We start from the raw sequence: 16,909 nt of genomic DNA on the forward strand, positions 1-16,909 counted from the left end.
TTAAATGCTGTGTTTTGTGGAAAGTTGTTGTTGCGTTGTGTTTGGCACCTCAGAGTTACTGATGTTGAGATAGTATAGTAGCACATTTAAATTCTACAGGAGTGCACCGTTAAAGCCACACCTGTGTGTGTGTAATGAAACCATAGGGAACCACACGACCACAATCTTGCACTTATTTCTACCATTACAACACCCCGTTAAGTGATGATAATAACAGGACACAAGTTGTTCGATTTGATAAACTGATTAATTGTGAATTTAGTATATTGCACCATGAAAGTAAAATGGAAATTAAGGTGGGTCCTGCATTGTTTGCATGTGCCAAAATCTAATTTGAAGATATTTTAACATTAGATTGCACTCACATGAAGCATATTCATATTTAATGACTGATCGACCTAGATGTGAAATTAGTCATCATTATCTAATCATCGTTACCTAATCATTTCAAAGCATATTTACCTTAGTACTCTCTTTCAGTGCAATTCTGCATCAGTAACAATCATAATCCAACACTGTAAAATACAATAATGTTAGATTCAGCTGATGATACTTTTGTTTTACTACTTAAGCATCATCATAATGCACTTTTACTTGTGATGGAGTACTTTTACACCATGGTCTTGCTTAATTCATATTTACATCCTAGTACTGATGCATTTAAGGAAACTTTCAATCCTGCAAGACCACCCTGCTAAGTCATGTTTGTGCTTATGTGTCCCCCTATTGGTTGATGAGTGGAACAATACTGTAAATGCTAAAAAAGATTGCTGGCTGGGGAGGACCACCCTCTGTCACAACACTACAACCTCCAGTAACTCCAAATTCATTCCAAGATACAAATTCAAGCAAACAACCAGTTGTACAGCTGTACTGTCATAACTTTAATTTACATAGATATACAGTTAAATTGACACAAAACTCCAAAGAAGAATTGCATTAGGATTCTCCAGGCTCCATGTTAGAGCTTACACATAACTGCAAGGCAGACTACAAATGATTGGTGACATCAAATGAATTGTTGCAGGAGGCTGTGGCTTTGAGGTCCTCTTTCCTTTTTAAGCAGCCAGGCACAGCATGCCCAAGTTAAAATCAACGGTCCTTATGCTTTATTTTCATACTTCGTCCACAAATGGTGTATTAGCAAGGTGTCCACTAGCTGCCATGGTTTTCTTGCCATTTACAAATTTTTTCGCAGCCTGTAAAAGACAGAGAGAGAGGTCATTCTGTAGTTCGCTGAGTTTTTTGGATGAGAATTATCAGTCAGTGAATACAGTATCACAAATGACAATATCTTTAGCTACCTTGAACATACAATTAAATAAGTAAATACATTTGCAGGCATAAATCAATAACTTTGCATTTCTGTATGTAAGTCTTCCTATATTTATGTCCTTAATTATCTCTGCATTTATTTTTGGAGTGTCACTTGTTAGTCAATATTTGAAATACTGATGTGACAAGAAATGATTATTTGATCTTTATTGATCTGACCAATTCCAAGTCTGCCATGTATTTCAGCAGGTGCCCTTTGTAAAATGTACTATCAGCCTGATCTATTAAATGTCCTTTTGCCCTCTTAATCAACTCGTGCAAATGAATCAAATGTCAGTTGTGTAACTTATTTTATATTACAGCTACATGTTAGTGGTCATCGGTTTGAACGTGACTTTTTTGAAAAGGTTGCAGCCCCATTGTTCACAAACACACCTTTATATGCACTCAGGAAACCACATGTACACCACGATCATCATAATAAATTGCTCTGACGTCAGAAGTTAATGATGAAAAATTGTCCCATCATCATCTCTACAGTGAAAGCACTCACCTTGATCACATCGTCCTGGGTGACAGCATCTATATTCTGGAGAACAGTGTCAGGGGGCTGGTACGCTGCAGTTGTCAGAGCCTGAGCACCAATCTCCTCCATCAGGCTCTCAGAGCTCTCTAGTGACATCAGGTACTCTGCCTTCACCTGGTTCCTGTGCAAACAGAACATATTTTTCTGAAGTGTTTTTCAGTGCAGCAGCTCGGTGAAAACTGAACCAATAACACCTGGCATAAAACTGCTTCTTCCCAGTGGACTCACTTTGCTCTGGTGATGTCAGCCTCTGACACATTTCCCTCAGCCACGCCTCTCACTTGAGCAATGGCAGCTTTGATCACCTGCACAGGAGATGGAAACAGGCACAAGTTCAGTGAAATGCAGATTCTGGTGTCTTTGCACACTTTAAATGCTGTTACATTTGTTTTGGAAGGAGTGAGTTTGGCAGTCACCTCTCCTGCAGAGTCAGCTTGAGCAATGGTGTAGACGCCAAACAGGCCAGAGTCAGAGTATGAGGCATTGAAGGCTGTGGCCTAAAGACAGCAGCAACACGGTTAGACAACAAAACTCTGCATTTAGAACTATACAGTAATCCAGAGTAAAAAAACGAATACCAAATAAAAGTTTGAACTCTTTTTTTTTTAACTTACATCAAAGGGCTGTGTGGTAGCTTTGGCAATGCCCTGACTCAGTTTGCTGGTGATGTTGGAGCCCCTCTTTACATGTGGACCAGCTCCCAGGACCCTCTGCAGCACGCTGAAGGCATTAGCCTCTGCACTTCCTGTCACACCTCCCTCGTTGGCGATCAGTGCATGGACCAGGTCGTCACTGTTCTGATCTCGCAGCTCACCTACACACACATAACACCGTCATGACAGTAATGCAGCAGTGAATCGTAAAGGAGTGTTCTACCACTTTTAAACACCAGTTTTTACCTCCACGGTACACAGCTTTAGCCACAGGAGCTCCCACCCCGCTGCGGACACTCAGGAGCCCCTCGCCCACCTGCCTCAGGACGGAGTGCTTCACACCTAGACGCATAAATCAAAGAGTACCAACATTAACATGCAACTGAAGTGGAACAAGTGGAAAAATACTACACATTCCCAAGATAGAAGCTGCCATATTAGTGTGACGCATCGTCATTCAGGCATGCCAACACTTGTTACTTGTTATCACATACACAAAAATCTGCACGTAACACTGCCGGTCTCCTCTTCACATACACCAGCACTGACTTACATCTGTGTCTTTGTGCAGAGGCCAAATTTAACAGATCATTTCAGTGTAAGCAAAAAATTTATTCACTTCAACAAGAGTGATAATGACGTCAGAGAGCCAGGTGTTAGTAAAATGGAGCCCCGTCAAGCCTGGTATGAAAGGAAAACTACAACAATGAAGCGATACAGCCAAACTAGTTAGCACCAGGAGACACTCACCTAGTCCTACAAGAGCCATTCTGCCAGTGGTGAAATTTTCTTCAACAAATGACTGCAGCTACAAGAGAAGGATAAGGAGGAGGAGGAGAGGTGTGTAAGAACTACGCACAATCTAGCAAATAATGGTCTTGATCTTAAATTACTTGCTAACATCACTAAGTTACAATCATTCTCCCAGAGAAGCCAGAGAATGACTTAGAAATGTTGCAGAGTTCCCTTCAAGACCGTACAATTAACTATTTATTTAAGAGAAGAACAAAACAAAGATGCATACCTGTTTAGGGGAGATACGACCAACCATGTAGTCAGGGCAGTACAGAGAGTTGGACAGGGCGCCTTTGTACGCTGCTTCATGCAACTTTTCGATTACACCTACAGCAGGAAATGGAAAAGAGACCCAAATTCTAAATGAGGTACAAGGGACTGAGCTGAATGACATTTTAAAATCTCCATTAGGCATTATTGTTAATTTGAACATCGAACATTAACTAACTAAATGCAACAAGCCGATCTCACTGAGAATCAACAGCCTGCTCTGCAGTTACCATCAGCTCATAGTTTACTGCTTTATTTATTTGGGAGCACAAACAAACAAGAGATTCATTTCCCGTGCTTGTCAGATAGGTTTAGCGTTGCTCGATTTCTGCATGACATGATTTCCACAATGAAAATACAGGAAGTTTGGGAGCTGAACAGTTGCTCCTGATACCGACCTATCTGAGGACACTGCTGAGCAAGAGCCCTGTCAATCTTCACCCTGGACGTCAGGTCGTCTACCTCCCACGGTCGAAACTCCTGTGCTGAAGTCACGTTGACCAAAAACTCCAATAATGACTCTCTGGACACAAAGATACAACAGTGGTAAAGACATACTGTGGCATCATCACAACCGTAGAGGATTTTTACTAAAACGCACATAAAAAAGTTAAAATAACTTGATGATATGAAGATGGGAGCACTTACGCATGATCTCTCAAACAGTCTGCAGTGTAGACCATTGTCTCACGCGATGATGTCACACTGTAGGTAAACAAAAGGCAGTTGGTTCAGCTATGGTTACACTGGTATTCTCCTATTTATTTATAGTGGGATAAACAGGGTACGAGCATGTGCAGAGAGTATCCTCACTGACCTCAGGCTGCCCCCCAGTGCTTCCACACTGCGACAGAGTTTAAAGGCAGATGCACCCTTGGTAGTCTACAAAAGAAAAAAAAAAACTGTATGTAAGAAATGTAAACTGGCAGGATGATGGGCTGAGACGCTGCTTCAAAAAATTCAGTATACTGAACCTGTGTTCTTAATTATTCAGTAAATTAAATGTGGTAACTTTATCTAGTTTGTCAGGGGCCATCTTTAATACAGTGTGAGGAACCATAAAGCTGACTGAACATAACTCCTTCCTGAAGGTATTACACTTTAATCAAGAGATTCACAAGTTACCAGGTTTGCTGCCAGACGTAGCACATGAGAGACACCCTGGTTTTCCAGAGTCTCATAGCGACTCCCAGCTTTCACAAACACACCCACGCTGGACAAGGGGGAGTAGTTCTCCAGTGATGCTATCACCAGTCCGTTTGGGAGCTTGGACACCTGAAGCAGGAAGGAAATATGTTATTGAAAACTTACAATCAAACTGCTGCATTTTACTGATTAAACTTTGTTGATTCTATATCACAGCCTAGAACAAGTATTCATGTGTAGATAAGAGCAGCACCTACCTGGACATTTTGAGGGGGAGCTGCAGCTGTGGAGGGTTTCAGGCCTGCGAGAGGTTCAGTCAGAGCTTCACTCCTCCTGGTGGCAGCATAGCAACGTTTCTACGGGAAGAGGTGACACCAGATTTAAGACAATGACTTCTTTAGCAACTTTTCCTCTGAGAGCATTCTCTTTGTGGGTAATGGACATAAAGAACAAGACAGTGCTGAGCTACTTCAAGTATCCTTGACTTAACCCTAACAATCCAACAGTCTATAAGAAAGTGGTACAGCTTCAAGTGGTGTTAACATTAGGCTTTAATTAAATAGCCAGTTGGAGAAGTATATGCTTATACTCACAAGCTTGAGTGTGAGTGCTCCTCATAAGCAGGCTGACATTTAACTGGACAGATCTTAACCCCACAAAGATTAACAAGACCTCTGATGTTTCATGACTCCTGTCAACTGCCTAATCAGTAAATGCATGCTTGAGTGATGTCTAGATCAGTGGTTTCCATTCGACCAGATGATCAGCAGGAACGGGAGAGCACTAAATTGTGTTTGTTTTGTTACACAAAATCCCATTTGTTTACATTATGTTTCTTTTATCCTTGATTTTACTTACATATTACTGGATAAATGGACCTATTCCAACCTCTGAAGATGATTCGGATAAAATAAGGAAAAGGAAATGACTGTTTGATAGACCTGGGAACAACTGCAGACAATACAACTGCAGACAAGAGGTCTCTGGTAGACAGTGCATTCCTGTAAATATAAAGATTGACTGCTTTTCTCTGTTTTGTATCATATTAAACTGAATATATCTGGGGTTTGGCCTATTGGTCGGACAAAACAGGACATCTGAAGATGTTGCCTAAGACTCTGAGAAACTAGGATGGACATTTTTTACTATCCCCTGACATTTTATAGATCAAACAATTAATTGAGAAAATAAACAACAGATTAATCAACAATGACAACAATAGTTGGATGTAGCCCTACTCTTGAACCAAAAACTAAAGGCATGTGAACTAATGCTACAACTATCTATTATTTGGATTGTTTGTTGTTTAATTTACTGACTATGTATCATTACTGAGTAATAATCATTTTGTCAGTAAAACGTCAGTTAAACAAAGGCACATGCCAAAAGCGACGACTTGAAATACTGTCCGACAGCTGACAACTTTCTAAGCGTCTCTAAGGTAAACGCTGTTTGACAATTTCACTTGCAAATAACCCAAAATAAGATTAAGCAATTCTTTGACTTAGTCTTTATGCCCTATATGTTCATTTACATCTAGTGCAGGGCAAAGTTCAGACACTGACAGCCTATCTTAAAGTGAGGTGGGGTGGGCGACCTGAAATGACCCGTGCAAATTTAGTACACTGAGGCCACAACCACACTGCATGTGTCCTATCAACAAACCCTGGAGTTACCGTGTGTCGGTAAAATGTCAGGCAGTCACCGAATTATGACCTAAACAGGAGTGCTGTTCAAGACATCTGGGTTGAGGAATTTGAGATACACGAGTTCGTAGATGACCTTCAGCAGAAACTCAAGACGCTACGACAAGCGGCTAAGCTAAGCCCGAGGAGCAGGCTATCTCACTGAATTTAAAGCCCACATTTTATCTGACTTTCAGGTCATGTGAATGAGGGAGATGGTGTTACTTAACTCGGCTGTAAAACCAATGCGAGCTAGCCTTACACTTGTAAAACCCGCATTAGCTAGCCACCTAGCAAGCTAACTAGCCACCGCGCTAACTACGGGTAGAAGCGGGTTTATTTTCTAACTGTGGGAGAACCACAACGAGCAGAGTTTAGGTCCCGTCAGTGACACAGCTCAGACCGAACAGAAAAATCCCAGGACTCACGGGGAGACTGTTCAGAGACCGGATTCCTCTCATGGCTCTAGACTCTCTCCTTCAGCCGGTAGAGAAAGACAGTTATGGCGGCGGGCTGACGTCTCACCCACAATCCACCGCACCGTGCAGCCGAGCAAAGATGACGGTGATTTAGGATTGCAAGATGAGCTGTTTCAGCTGCAGCAAGGGGTCCTTTTTTTCAATGCATTCACAAAGAAAAACATTCATAATCATGACTTACTATCTATGCTATAATTAAAACTATCTAATAACTACAAGATAATATAGACTAATTGAACAGAAATTGGAACGCTTCAGAACTTGCCTGAGATTCATCTGGTTTTTAAGATATTGTCAGTATCAAAGAAATTCATTCCTAGTTGTCAGTAAATCCAATGGTGCACAGCAAAAAGGAAGTGTTGATAGCCAATTCGGCGTACTTAATTTTACCAAATGTCAATAAATATAGTCTAAAACAATAGGGCTCAAGTTGCAGCCCACAGTGTAACTCACTGAATCAAAAACAACATTAAACTTCCTGTTTCTTCTTCTAAAAGTTTATATTTGTCCACAAACGTCAAGATGTTTAATGCTTAAGGAAACATTTTCGAAAATGCTTTATTTGAAAGAAATTCCACCTAATTATATTTACATTTAAGCTTATAGTCATATGCATATCCATATCAGACAAAAAACTCTTCTGACAATGATGCCATCCATATTACTCAGTGATGTCTCCCTGAGTCTTAAACCAAATAGCGATTACCGATTACCACTTTAACACTTATAATCACAAGATCAGGATCTTGTAACTAACAATAATGAGATATTTGTTCATAATTCCGAAATTTCGAGATAAGGCTTCCCAAATTGTTTTTCCTCTGTGATTTCAGTGCGCTTATATAAAAACATACGTCCAACCATGTTTCTTAGTATTAGAGATAGATTGCAAATTGAATACATTTTTTTTATCTGACATTCTCCCAGTCTGTTATGTGTGTTATTTCTGTTTCAGCCACCTTGTCTCTCTATGTTGCTGTTATTTACTGAATAAAATAAAATAAAATTAAAGCTGCGAGCAGCGTTGAACGGGCCCTCGCACCCGGCGCCCGTCGGGGGAGCGGCGACCGCGGGACCCCGGCAACCGCGGGGTCAACGCAGGTCGCAGGGCACACGCTGGCGTAACAGTTCACACTTCCCAGATGTTAAAATTTTAAATAAAAGCTTTTACGCTAATTATTTTCTGTGATAATATTTTTCAGAGCTCATCATCTGTGACAGCTCTTGGCTCTCTTGACTGTAACCTCTCTGTGGCAGCTTCTCACAGACTCAATCAACTCCTCTTCCCCTCCCCCTCAAACACAAACACAAACACACCCACACACACACACACAAACACACAGAGAAATACCCCCTCCCAAAAGGAGATAAAACTCAGTTTTAACTTGAGTTTACAAGCTTTGAGCTTTGAGCAAAAGCATTTTTTTAAGTTCTGTTATTGGGTGCATATATAAATCATTTATGCTTAAACAAGGCTTATAATGAAGTTATTTGAACAGTGAATATCTCATCTGCCTAAAGTCAGGGCGAAGCCACTAACCAGCTGTAGGGATGGGTATCATTAGGATTTTATCTTTATCCATACAGACCCCTATCAGTCCAGCTCAGACTGTTACTGGTTTAAGAGAGTGAAGTTTATAGCAATTTGCAAAATTTGGAGATTAGTGACAAACTAACCAGTTAGACTACATACAGACAAGCTTTCATTTTAGCTGTTAGTAACAGTTTGCCATGAGCTTAACCAGCGTGCTGTGCTTCCTGTTAAACATGTCATGAGACTGTGGACAACGCTGAAAATATTACTTTACTAACTACTGGCCAAACAGGCGCTTTGACAAAGAAAAGGTAAAGGCCAGCAGCTTTTACTTTTCAATGCACTTGTCGTCAACTTGAGTGGCTTATATTCAGCTGGTTCACCTCGACGCTGGAGGACCTAGTGAACTTTTCCTGTCGCCGTACACTGAGTAAGACGAAAAAATCAGCTGACCCCGTGTGAAATTTCCTAACTGATCAAAACCAAACTGTAAAGACAGCATCAATCCACGCTCAGCTTTGGTCAAGGGGAGACATATGGTAAGATTACATGAATTCATCTAATCTTCTTTGAGGCTACAATTTCAGACTTAACTAAGTCATTCACTAGTGTCTTGGCAGCGTTTATGGGTTCTTTAGACAGGTCTCTCACTGGTTTTCTTTCCAGGGTCATTGAAATCTTTGGCTTCCTACCTCTGCCAGGCTTGTTCTGCACAGTGTGGCTCTCCTTGAATTTCTCGGTGACGTTTCTCATTTGAGTTCTTGACGCTTGGAAATGCTGTTATAACTTTGTATATCCTTCTCCTGCTTCCTGAGCATCGACAATTCTTCAAGTCTACAGTGATTTCCTTAGTTTTTGGCATGATGCTTTCTCAAGTGACAGCTCAAATCTTAACTGAAGTTTTTATACCGCGTGTAAAGCAGCTCTTGGCTCTCCTGACTGTAACCTCTCTGTGGCAGCTTCTCACAGACTCAATCAACTCCTCTTCCCCTCCCCCCTCAAACACAAACACAAACACACACACACACACACACACACACACACAGAGACCCCCTTCCAAAAACCCATCAAAGAGTAATACAATGGCTCCATCTATAGGATAAAGTAGAGAGTCGCAACAGGAAGTTACCCCAAAATCTGAGGTTTCAAACAGGAAGTTGGGTTTCTGAACTTTGACGGGCCAGAACCGGCACACGCTTCGACCAAAACTCACAATTTTCGGAGCCAGTCTTCCAAAAAATCCTCAAGGAGGGGCTGACAACATTTGAAGTGAATCTGGTCACCCGTCTAGAAACTGGACATCACACTATAAAATATGTCATTTCCTGCTATAAATAGGTGGCGCTACAACAATTGTATGAATATTGACATATGGATGTGTGCAGATAGGTACCATTAACAATCCTGTAAAGTTTGATGCAGTTTGGACAAAGTATGGCCGAAATATAGCAAATATAAAGCAACTTCCTGTTTCGTTGCGAGTAATCGAACTTTGAGGGGCCATAACTTCCACGCCCTTCAATGAAAAGTCCGAAACTTTTGCAATTTAACTTCGTCTATGTCTTAAGAACAAATTATCAAATTTTGAAGTCAATCGGATAATGCGTCTAGGACTAGTTCGCGTTCAAGCGACCCCTGGAAATGGCCAAAAACACACAATTTTTTCACCTTCCGGTCAAAATAAAAATACTTTCTGTTGGGTTTAGAATATGGCTCCAAGAGACTTTTTGGTGCGTCATGGGATGTTACATATGTGTGCAGATTTTCAGATTTTTAGGCGCAACGGGCTTGAGGGGCTGTTCCGTTTAAAAATGTAGGTGGCGCTACCGAGGCCATTTTGCCACACCCATGCTCAAGACCCCTAAATTCTTAAATTTTTCGCCGTGCCTGACGCGTCTGCAAATTTTCAGGAGTTTTGACGCATGTTAAGGCCTTCAAAAAGGCGATCAAAGAGGCGGAAAAAGAAGAAAAAAAATAATAATAATAATAATAATAATAAACCGAACGAAAACAAGAGGGTCCTTGCAACTCGTTGCATGGCCCCGTTGGGCCCACGCAACTCGTTGCTCGGGCCCTAATAAGAACTAAAGCGAAGCAGGAACTATAGGGGGTGATCTATCTTGACCTGTGCTGCGGTGGTGGGAGGGGCTTCCGGTGGCCGCAGCTCATTAACGTCTGACGCTTAAGTGTGTGTATGTGGGAGAGAGTGATTGCACTGTAGTAGTCACGATTATGTCTAACAGGTAACACGTTTCTCCGTTACAGCCGCCGAGTGTTTAAGCTCACCTGTTTGTGCATCGCATGTTCCCGCCTGAAACGACTGATGAGTCTGACTCGGTAGAAAACGGCTCGTTTGCGCCGCCAAACCGCTCCATCTGTGCTAAGCCTCATTAGTGAGCTAATAGACAATCTCAGACTGTCTCTCTCTCTCTTCGCCTTGTTGCTTCTCCTGCGCCTTTTTCCAATTTCATCTTTAAATTAGATCTTGTCAGAGATTATTTACAGAGGATTACATGACCAGGTAGTGTTCAGATCGTTGTCCGGCGTGAAAGTCAGTCGCCAAACTGTCCTAACTGTCTTCTGTTTTGATTCCCAGGCTTGCCTAGCAAAAGTGAGACATGGCTGAAATAGTCGACGTCACCTTCCAGGTGCAGAAGGACGCCAGCACCGCGACCCCCGCTCCTCCGACCCCCCTGAGCAGCGAGGACTACCTGTTCGTGGAGGCCAGGCACCCCAGCACTGTCCTGCAGGGCCTCAACAGCCTGCGGCTCAACAACGCCTTCTGTGATGTGACTCTGTGCTGTGGAGGACAGGAGTTCCCCTGTCACCGCATCGTGCTGGCCTCTTTCAGCTCTTACTTCCAGGTAAACGCGGCTTTCCTCGCAGTTGTGTAAGTGGCAGGCACAAGGAGTCCAAGCTCATGTTCATCTGCTGTCTCCTCAGGCAATGTTCTCCACTGACCTGATAGAGTCCAAACAAGAGCGGGTTGCCATCAATGGAGTTGAGCCTCAGATGATTGGCATGCTGGTGAGCTACGCCTACACATCAGAGGTCTACATCTCTAAAGCAAATGTGCAGGTAAAGTATCCACCCTCTCCCTCTCTTTTTCTTCCTTAAGCTAAGATGTGAGCTGAACACATGTTGAATTTCTTCCAGGCTCTGCTGGCAGCAGCCAACCTGCTGGACGTGATGGCCGTCAGAGAGGCCTGTTGTCGCTTCATGGAGCGTCAGATGGACGAGATGAACTGTGTGGGGATTCACTGCTTCGCTGAGGCCCATTCCTGTAAGGTGCTGGAGAAACGCAGCATGGACTACATCCTTGAGCACTTCACCAGTGTCTGTCAGCAGGTGAGAGGCCGACGGAGCCATATATCATCATTGTAGTCTGACGTGGTTGCAGCAGGGTCCCAATGTAATATCAGAGACTACCAAACAGAGGTGGATAAACTCTTATTTCATGGCGTAGTAACATTTGTATTGCATTAAGATTTATATTTTAGTTAAATACATGAACGTTTTCCATAATGAGCCTGGGTTTTCCACAGTGCTTATAGAAGTTTAGGTCGTCTTCCCTGATTCAAAGAGCAAGGGTGCTGATTCAGACAACAGTGCTGTTTCATTTGTGTGTCCACTGTCTTAAAAATAAGCAAATCTTGAGATGGGATACAAGTTTCCTCAAGGAAACCCTGGAGCTAACACAGCCACAACCATTACAGAGAGATATCACAGCATAAATGGACCAGACTAATCTGTTGATAGTTTTCTTCATTATTAATTTTATTGATTTTCTATAAAATGTCAAAATAGTTTCAAGTCCCTGCTCTAATTTCCAAAGTGATGTGTTCAGATGGCTTGTTTGGTCCGATTGACAGTCCAAAGCCTAAAGTTATTTCACTGAAAAGCTTCAGATTCTTACACCTGAGAAGCTGCAACCACCAAAACCGTTTTATATTAAAAGTCTTTGTCAGCATGGACCCATCACACTTTGCCAAGGACCACACACCTGACTGCACCAGAGGAGCTGCTCAGTGTAAAGTCAGCTCAGTCAGACATTTGAATGAATGAAGAGATGTTAGAACCAATGTTTAAAAACAATCCACTGGTACCTAAACAGGATAACTGAGCCTGTCAGTGTTGTGAGTTTCATGTGTGAAAGGGGTTTAACAGAGATAATCTATCTGCCTGTCAGCAGCCAAACCAAGGCCTATGAGTGATTAACTTCCATGGATACTGTGTGTGTGTTTAGAAAACAGGTTGAGTAAGTTGTCAGTTACACTTTATTAATTAAATCCTCTTCTTATTCCTCTAATTTTACCCCCCCACATCCCCCACCCCCCACCCAGGAGGAGTTCCTGTCTCTGTGTGTGGACAAACTGACAGAAATCCTCGCCAGTGACCATCTCAATGTGTCCAAAGAGGAGATGGTGTTTGAGGCCTCCATGTTGTGGTTGAATAAATGCCCCTCGCGCAAACAGAGCTTTGAAAAGGTCAGATTCTCTTGAATCTATCTACCTCATCTGCTTTTGTTGTGGATGTACAATGTAAGAGCCCTCTACTCAGCAGCTGTTAGTCTTTAAGACGTCTATAAATCAAGGATTACGTGCCACCGCTGTCAGACACTGCTGCTGACAGATTATGAGAATAATATCAGAGTAGACTCTCTATCAGCAGATACTCTATATTAGAGGATCAGGATCATACAGATGTTATTAGGACATCTGTACCTTTGGCTTTCCAACAACAAATGACACCAATTTGCTCTACTAGGATGAGTTGTGAGTTTAAAATTCTCCTTTTGGATAAAAGTTACATCACATCAGAGGTGCAGTAGCTGCAATATAGATGAGCTGTCTAAGTTACTCACCCCCCCCTCGTTCATTCCTCAAAGGTCCTCGAGCACATCCGCCTGCCTCTCATCAGCCCCTACTACCTCCACGATGTGATCGAGGCTCTGGACGTGGTGAAGGAGAACCAGGCTTGCCAGAGGCTCATCTCCGAGGCCAAGGACTACCTGCTGCTGAAGGACCGCCGCGGAGAGCTCTACTGCCCCAGAGCAAGGCCTCGCCGGTCCACTGGTAAACGTACTTCACACCTGCACGTTCAGAACAAGAAGAGCCAAATGTCACAGGCATCTTCATCATGTGTAGAGGCTGTCCATCTATTTAAATCTTGTGCATTTCCTAGTTTAAATGTTTGTATCTTGGTGTCTCTGTAATACATAAAATATTTATTGACACCTCTTTTTAGTCATATTTTGTTTATAAAATTTAAAGTTAAAATTTAAACTCATTATTATGGGGTACTATTTTGATGATAAATTAATCATTTAAGTATTTTTTTTTTTTTTTAAAGGAAAATTGCCCAAAATTCACTGGTTAAAGCTTCTTTAATGTAAATGTTTGCTGACTTTCTTGGTCTTTTATTATATTAAACTACATATCTTTGGGTTTTGGACTCATAGTCAAGTAAACATGCCCTGCATGGGCATGACTGTGCTCACTCCTCTCTGTTCCTCTCCTCTCCCACTGTTGCCGTGGTAACAGGGACAGCTGAAGTGATAGTGACAGTTGGCGGGGAGGACGACAAGGTGGTGCTGCGCAGCGTCGAGAGCTTCGATCCTGTGACGAATCAGTGGAAGAACCTGGCCTGCCTGCCCTTCGCCGTGAGCAAACACGGGCTGGTCGTGTCGGGTGAGGATACACTGTCTGTTCCTGCTCACTTATAAATGACTCCATATTGAGTCTCCTCTCAAATGAGCAATTAAGCTCGGATGCGGTGCTCATGACACTTCTCCGTCCCTCCGCCTGTCCCTGTGTAGACTCGACTCTGTATTTGGCGGGAGGGGAGTTTCCTGACGGTTCAGCCAGCAGGGAGATGTGGCGCTACGACCCCTGCTTTGACTCCTGGATGGAGATGGCCCCCATGAATGTAGCTCGATCGGAGTTAGGTAAGGCTGCCGCATCAGGACATTTAATAAAGTCCAGTTTACTTTGCCATACATTTATTCAGCTTTGTCACAACTGTAGCTCTTGCTCTTGTCCCACAATTCATGCACTTCAGCTTTGATTTTCTTGTTTTCAGTTACAAATCTTTGTAGTCTTCAGCCCCAACTGAAGCTGACTCAGGTCACATTCCCTAATACAGTTGATCCGACTTTGCCCAGCTACATCTGGAGCCACAAAAGACTTTATACGACAGCTTATCGTCAGGCTCTCGTCTTGGTAGTTTTTCACTGGCTGCACTGCACACTTTGTAATCCCAATTTTTTTCTATTTGTTGTTTCATCTCTTTAATTTCTCCTCGCACTATTTAGCTGTGTGTCGTAGCCACATACTGAGGAAAACAAAATGCTGATGCCAGCTCCCTCTGAATGGCCTCCTCGCCCCAAATACTAATGAGGGCCTGGACATCTTTGTTTGTCCTACAAGCATTCTCCATTATTATTATTTTTTTAAGTGCTGGCTGTTCTGGCTGATACAGATTCAGGAGTAGTAAGTTCACACAGTTGACTCATATTTCTGTAAAATGTTGTGATCATTTATCACTTTATTAATTTCCCTCATTCTACTCTCCTCTCAGGCCTGGTGATGCTGGATGGCTTCGTGTATGCAGTGGGAGGGTGGGAGGGACGGTCTCGCCTGGACTCTGTGGAGTGCTACAACCCCCACACCAACTCCTGGCAGTTCACAGAGTCTGTCAAGATGGCCGTCACGAGTCCTGCTGTGGTGGCCCTGGACGGACTGCTCTACGTTACTGGTATTAAACGCAAACTATACACATTAGACATGGGGTTTTTTTGTTTTGTTTTTTTTACATATCCACTTTCTGTTTCCTGGCAGGCGGCGCAGTTCTAGAGGACGGTGACGGCACGGACCTTGCCCAGGTGTACAACCCTAAAACCGCAGTATGGACTGAGGTTGCCCCGATGCAGATCGCTCGCTCTGGTTCAGCAGCCTGCACGCTGAAAGGAAGGATCTATGTTATAGGTATTACACATTTTCAGCCCTGAACCTTTTCTAGATTCACAGTGCTCACTAATAAACACATAGCCTTTTCTGTCGCTGAGTCTCTCTTTCCCTCTTCCAGGCGGATGGCACGCATCGACAGAGAACACGGATAAGGTAGAGTGCTACAATCCCAAGACCAACCAGTGGACTATGTGCGCTCCCATGAAAGAACGACGCTACCGGCCCGGTGCTGCTGTGGTGGATGGAAAGATCTACGTCCTGGGAGGAGAAGAAGGCTGGGACAGGTGAGGGGCTATTGAGAAAAGTTGCTTTTACATGCAATAGGCTTCTAATCCTTTTTTTTCCCAGGATTACCTTTTTAGAAACTTGCCTGCATTTCAAAAGTAGGAACGAAATATTTTGTTCCTGTGCCCCCAGAAATGCTCTGCTTCACAGCTAGAACTTCTTGATGTCCCGGGAACTATCTGGGCTTGAGTTTTTAGACATTACTATTGTTTGAAACAGTTGTTGAATTTGCAACAGTTTAATTGTGATCGTTTTATCAGATATCATGACACTATCGAGAGGTACTGTGACGAGACGGACACGTGGGAGATAGTTGGCGAGATGCCCACCAGTCGCAGCTGGCTCAGCTGTGTGTCTCTACAGCTGAGGAAGGACATCCACATGAGCAGCTGTCCCGGGACGCCAAATGACAACTGAAGCAGGACATCATGGAGGAACCATTCCTGGTTATCATTTGCATCCTGTCCAGGGACAACGCACTACAAAGCTCAGAGCTGCGGAGACCAGCAAACTGAGAAGTGTTGCCTGGGTTTGGCACAGCTCTGTTTGAGCTGTTACTGGTGGCGAAAAGTAGGGGGTTTTTTGTTTTGTTTTCTTTTTATTCTTTTAAAATCATGGAACCAGTCTCACTCACTTGGATCCCTCCTTTGGCGCGGCATTAAAGGAAATGTCGAGACAGGTGATCTGAAGTAACTGTGATGGACAACTCAGTCAGCAGTATGAACTCGCTCTCTGTATGATGTGAACATGTTAAGGGTGTTGTTTTTATGTCGGAGCACCTCAAATCTGTGAAGATTACTCCAGCCAACATAGTGTATTTTTGTATCATTATTATGTGATGTATTTATTGGGGCGTGGCTAGCTGTGAGAATGACATTTTTAAAAACTGAAAGTAAACATTTCGATCTATCAAAAGATGCTCTGTGAGCCAAAGAATCGAATTGTGAATATTTTCAAAGGTTACCTGTGAAAAAGATGTCTATATGTGAGCAGTGTTTTTGTAATTAAACTTTGTAAGTTTTGAATGATTGTCTCTACTACATGTAACATGTTGAGTATATTTTTGTAATGTAGTGTGCGTCATGCATTTTAGTGAATTTAAATTGCTGGGTTCTAATAAAGATGTTTAATTCTTTTCTGTGAATGCTGGTGTTAGTGTGTCCCCCCCCACATCACAGAATAGTCTAAAAACAAATGCACTGAGTGACCAGAAACGTCCTACACTAACAGTAT

The 16,909-nt window shown here is 42.7% G+C and overlaps 2 protein-coding genes across 4 annotated transcripts; one reads left to right on the plus strand and one right to left on the minus strand.

Annotated features, from left to right (window-relative positions):
• Window positions 1-860: 860 nt before the first annotated feature.
• LOC108879426 (cytochrome b-c1 complex subunit 2, mitochondrial) lies at window positions 861-6,974 on the minus strand. The gene is made up of 14 exons (XM_018670694.2): window positions 6,839-6,974; window positions 4,983-5,081; window positions 4,705-4,854; window positions 4,397-4,461; window positions 4,228-4,284; window positions 3,978-4,102; window positions 3,539-3,636; window positions 3,265-3,322; window positions 2,761-2,856; window positions 2,476-2,675; window positions 2,278-2,358; window positions 2,090-2,166; window positions 1,829-1,982; window positions 861-1,199 (listed from the first exon to the last, which is right to left on the minus strand). Exons 1-14 carry the CDS (start codon window positions 6,869-6,871, stop codon window positions 1,116-1,118), a joined length of 1,377 nt encoding a protein of 458 aa, XP_018526210.1. The 5' UTR covers window positions 6,872-6,974; the 3' UTR covers window positions 861-1,115.
• Window positions 6,975-10,552: 3,578 nt separating this feature from the next.
• Window positions 10,553-16,820, plus strand: si:ch211-256e16.3 (kelch-like protein 20). 3 transcript variants are annotated; one of them, XM_018670702.2, is made up of 12 exons: window positions 10,553-10,666; window positions 11,020-11,287; window positions 11,367-11,501; window positions 11,580-11,771; window positions 12,767-12,910; window positions 13,312-13,498; window positions 13,967-14,113; window positions 14,242-14,370; window positions 15,003-15,179; window positions 15,263-15,409; window positions 15,510-15,675; window positions 15,937-16,820. In XM_018670702.2, the coding sequence occupies exons 2-12, from the start codon at window positions 11,042-11,044 to the stop codon at window positions 16,091-16,093; spliced, it is 1,827 nt and encodes a 608-aa protein (XP_018526218.1). In that variant the 5' UTR covers window positions 10,553-10,666; window positions 11,020-11,041; the 3' UTR covers window positions 16,094-16,820. The 3 variants fall into 3 exon arrangements, with proteins under 3 accessions (XP_018526218.1, XP_018526236.1, XP_018526226.1); XM_018670720.2 differs by lacking the exon at window positions 10,553-10,666 and adding an exon at window positions 10,673-10,816; XM_018670710.2 differs by lacking the exon at window positions 10,553-10,666 and adding an exon at window positions 10,813-10,944.
• The last annotated feature ends 89 nt before the right edge of the window (window positions 16,821-16,909 follow it).

The sequence above is a fragment of the Lates calcarifer genome, linkage group LG11 (genome assembly GCF_001640805.2).
Source record: "Lates calcarifer isolate ASB-BC8 linkage group LG11, TLL_Latcal_v3, whole genome shotgun sequence".
Taxonomy (NCBI): Eukaryota; Metazoa; Chordata; class Actinopteri; family Centropomidae; genus Lates; species Lates calcarifer.

Bases quoted from the DNA above. Each gene is read 5' to 3' on its own strand.
- LOC108879426 (XM_018670694.2), bottom strand. From the start codon at position 6,871: ATGAGAGGAATCCGGTCTCTGAACAGTCTCCCC. The intron at 2,857-3,264 runs GTGAGTGTCTCC...TTATGCGTCTAG, and splicing joins AATGGCTCTTGTAGGACTAG to GTGTGAAGCACTCCGTCCTG. The intron at 2,676-2,760 runs GTAAAAACTGGT...ATGTGTGTGTAG, and splicing joins TAAAGCTGTGTACCGTGGAG to GTGAGCTGCGAGATCAGAAC.
- si:ch211-256e16.3 (XM_018670702.2), top strand. From the start codon at position 11,042: ATGGCTGAAATAGTCGACGTCACCTTCCAGGTGCAGAAGGACGCCAGC. The intron at 15,410-15,509 runs GTATTACACATT...TCCCTCTTCCAG, and splicing joins AGGAAGGATCTATGTTATAG to GCGGATGGCACGCATCGACA. The intron at 15,676-15,936 runs GTGAGGGGCTAT...TCGTTTTATCAG, and splicing joins GGAGAAGAAGGCTGGGACAG to ATATCATGACACTATCGAGA.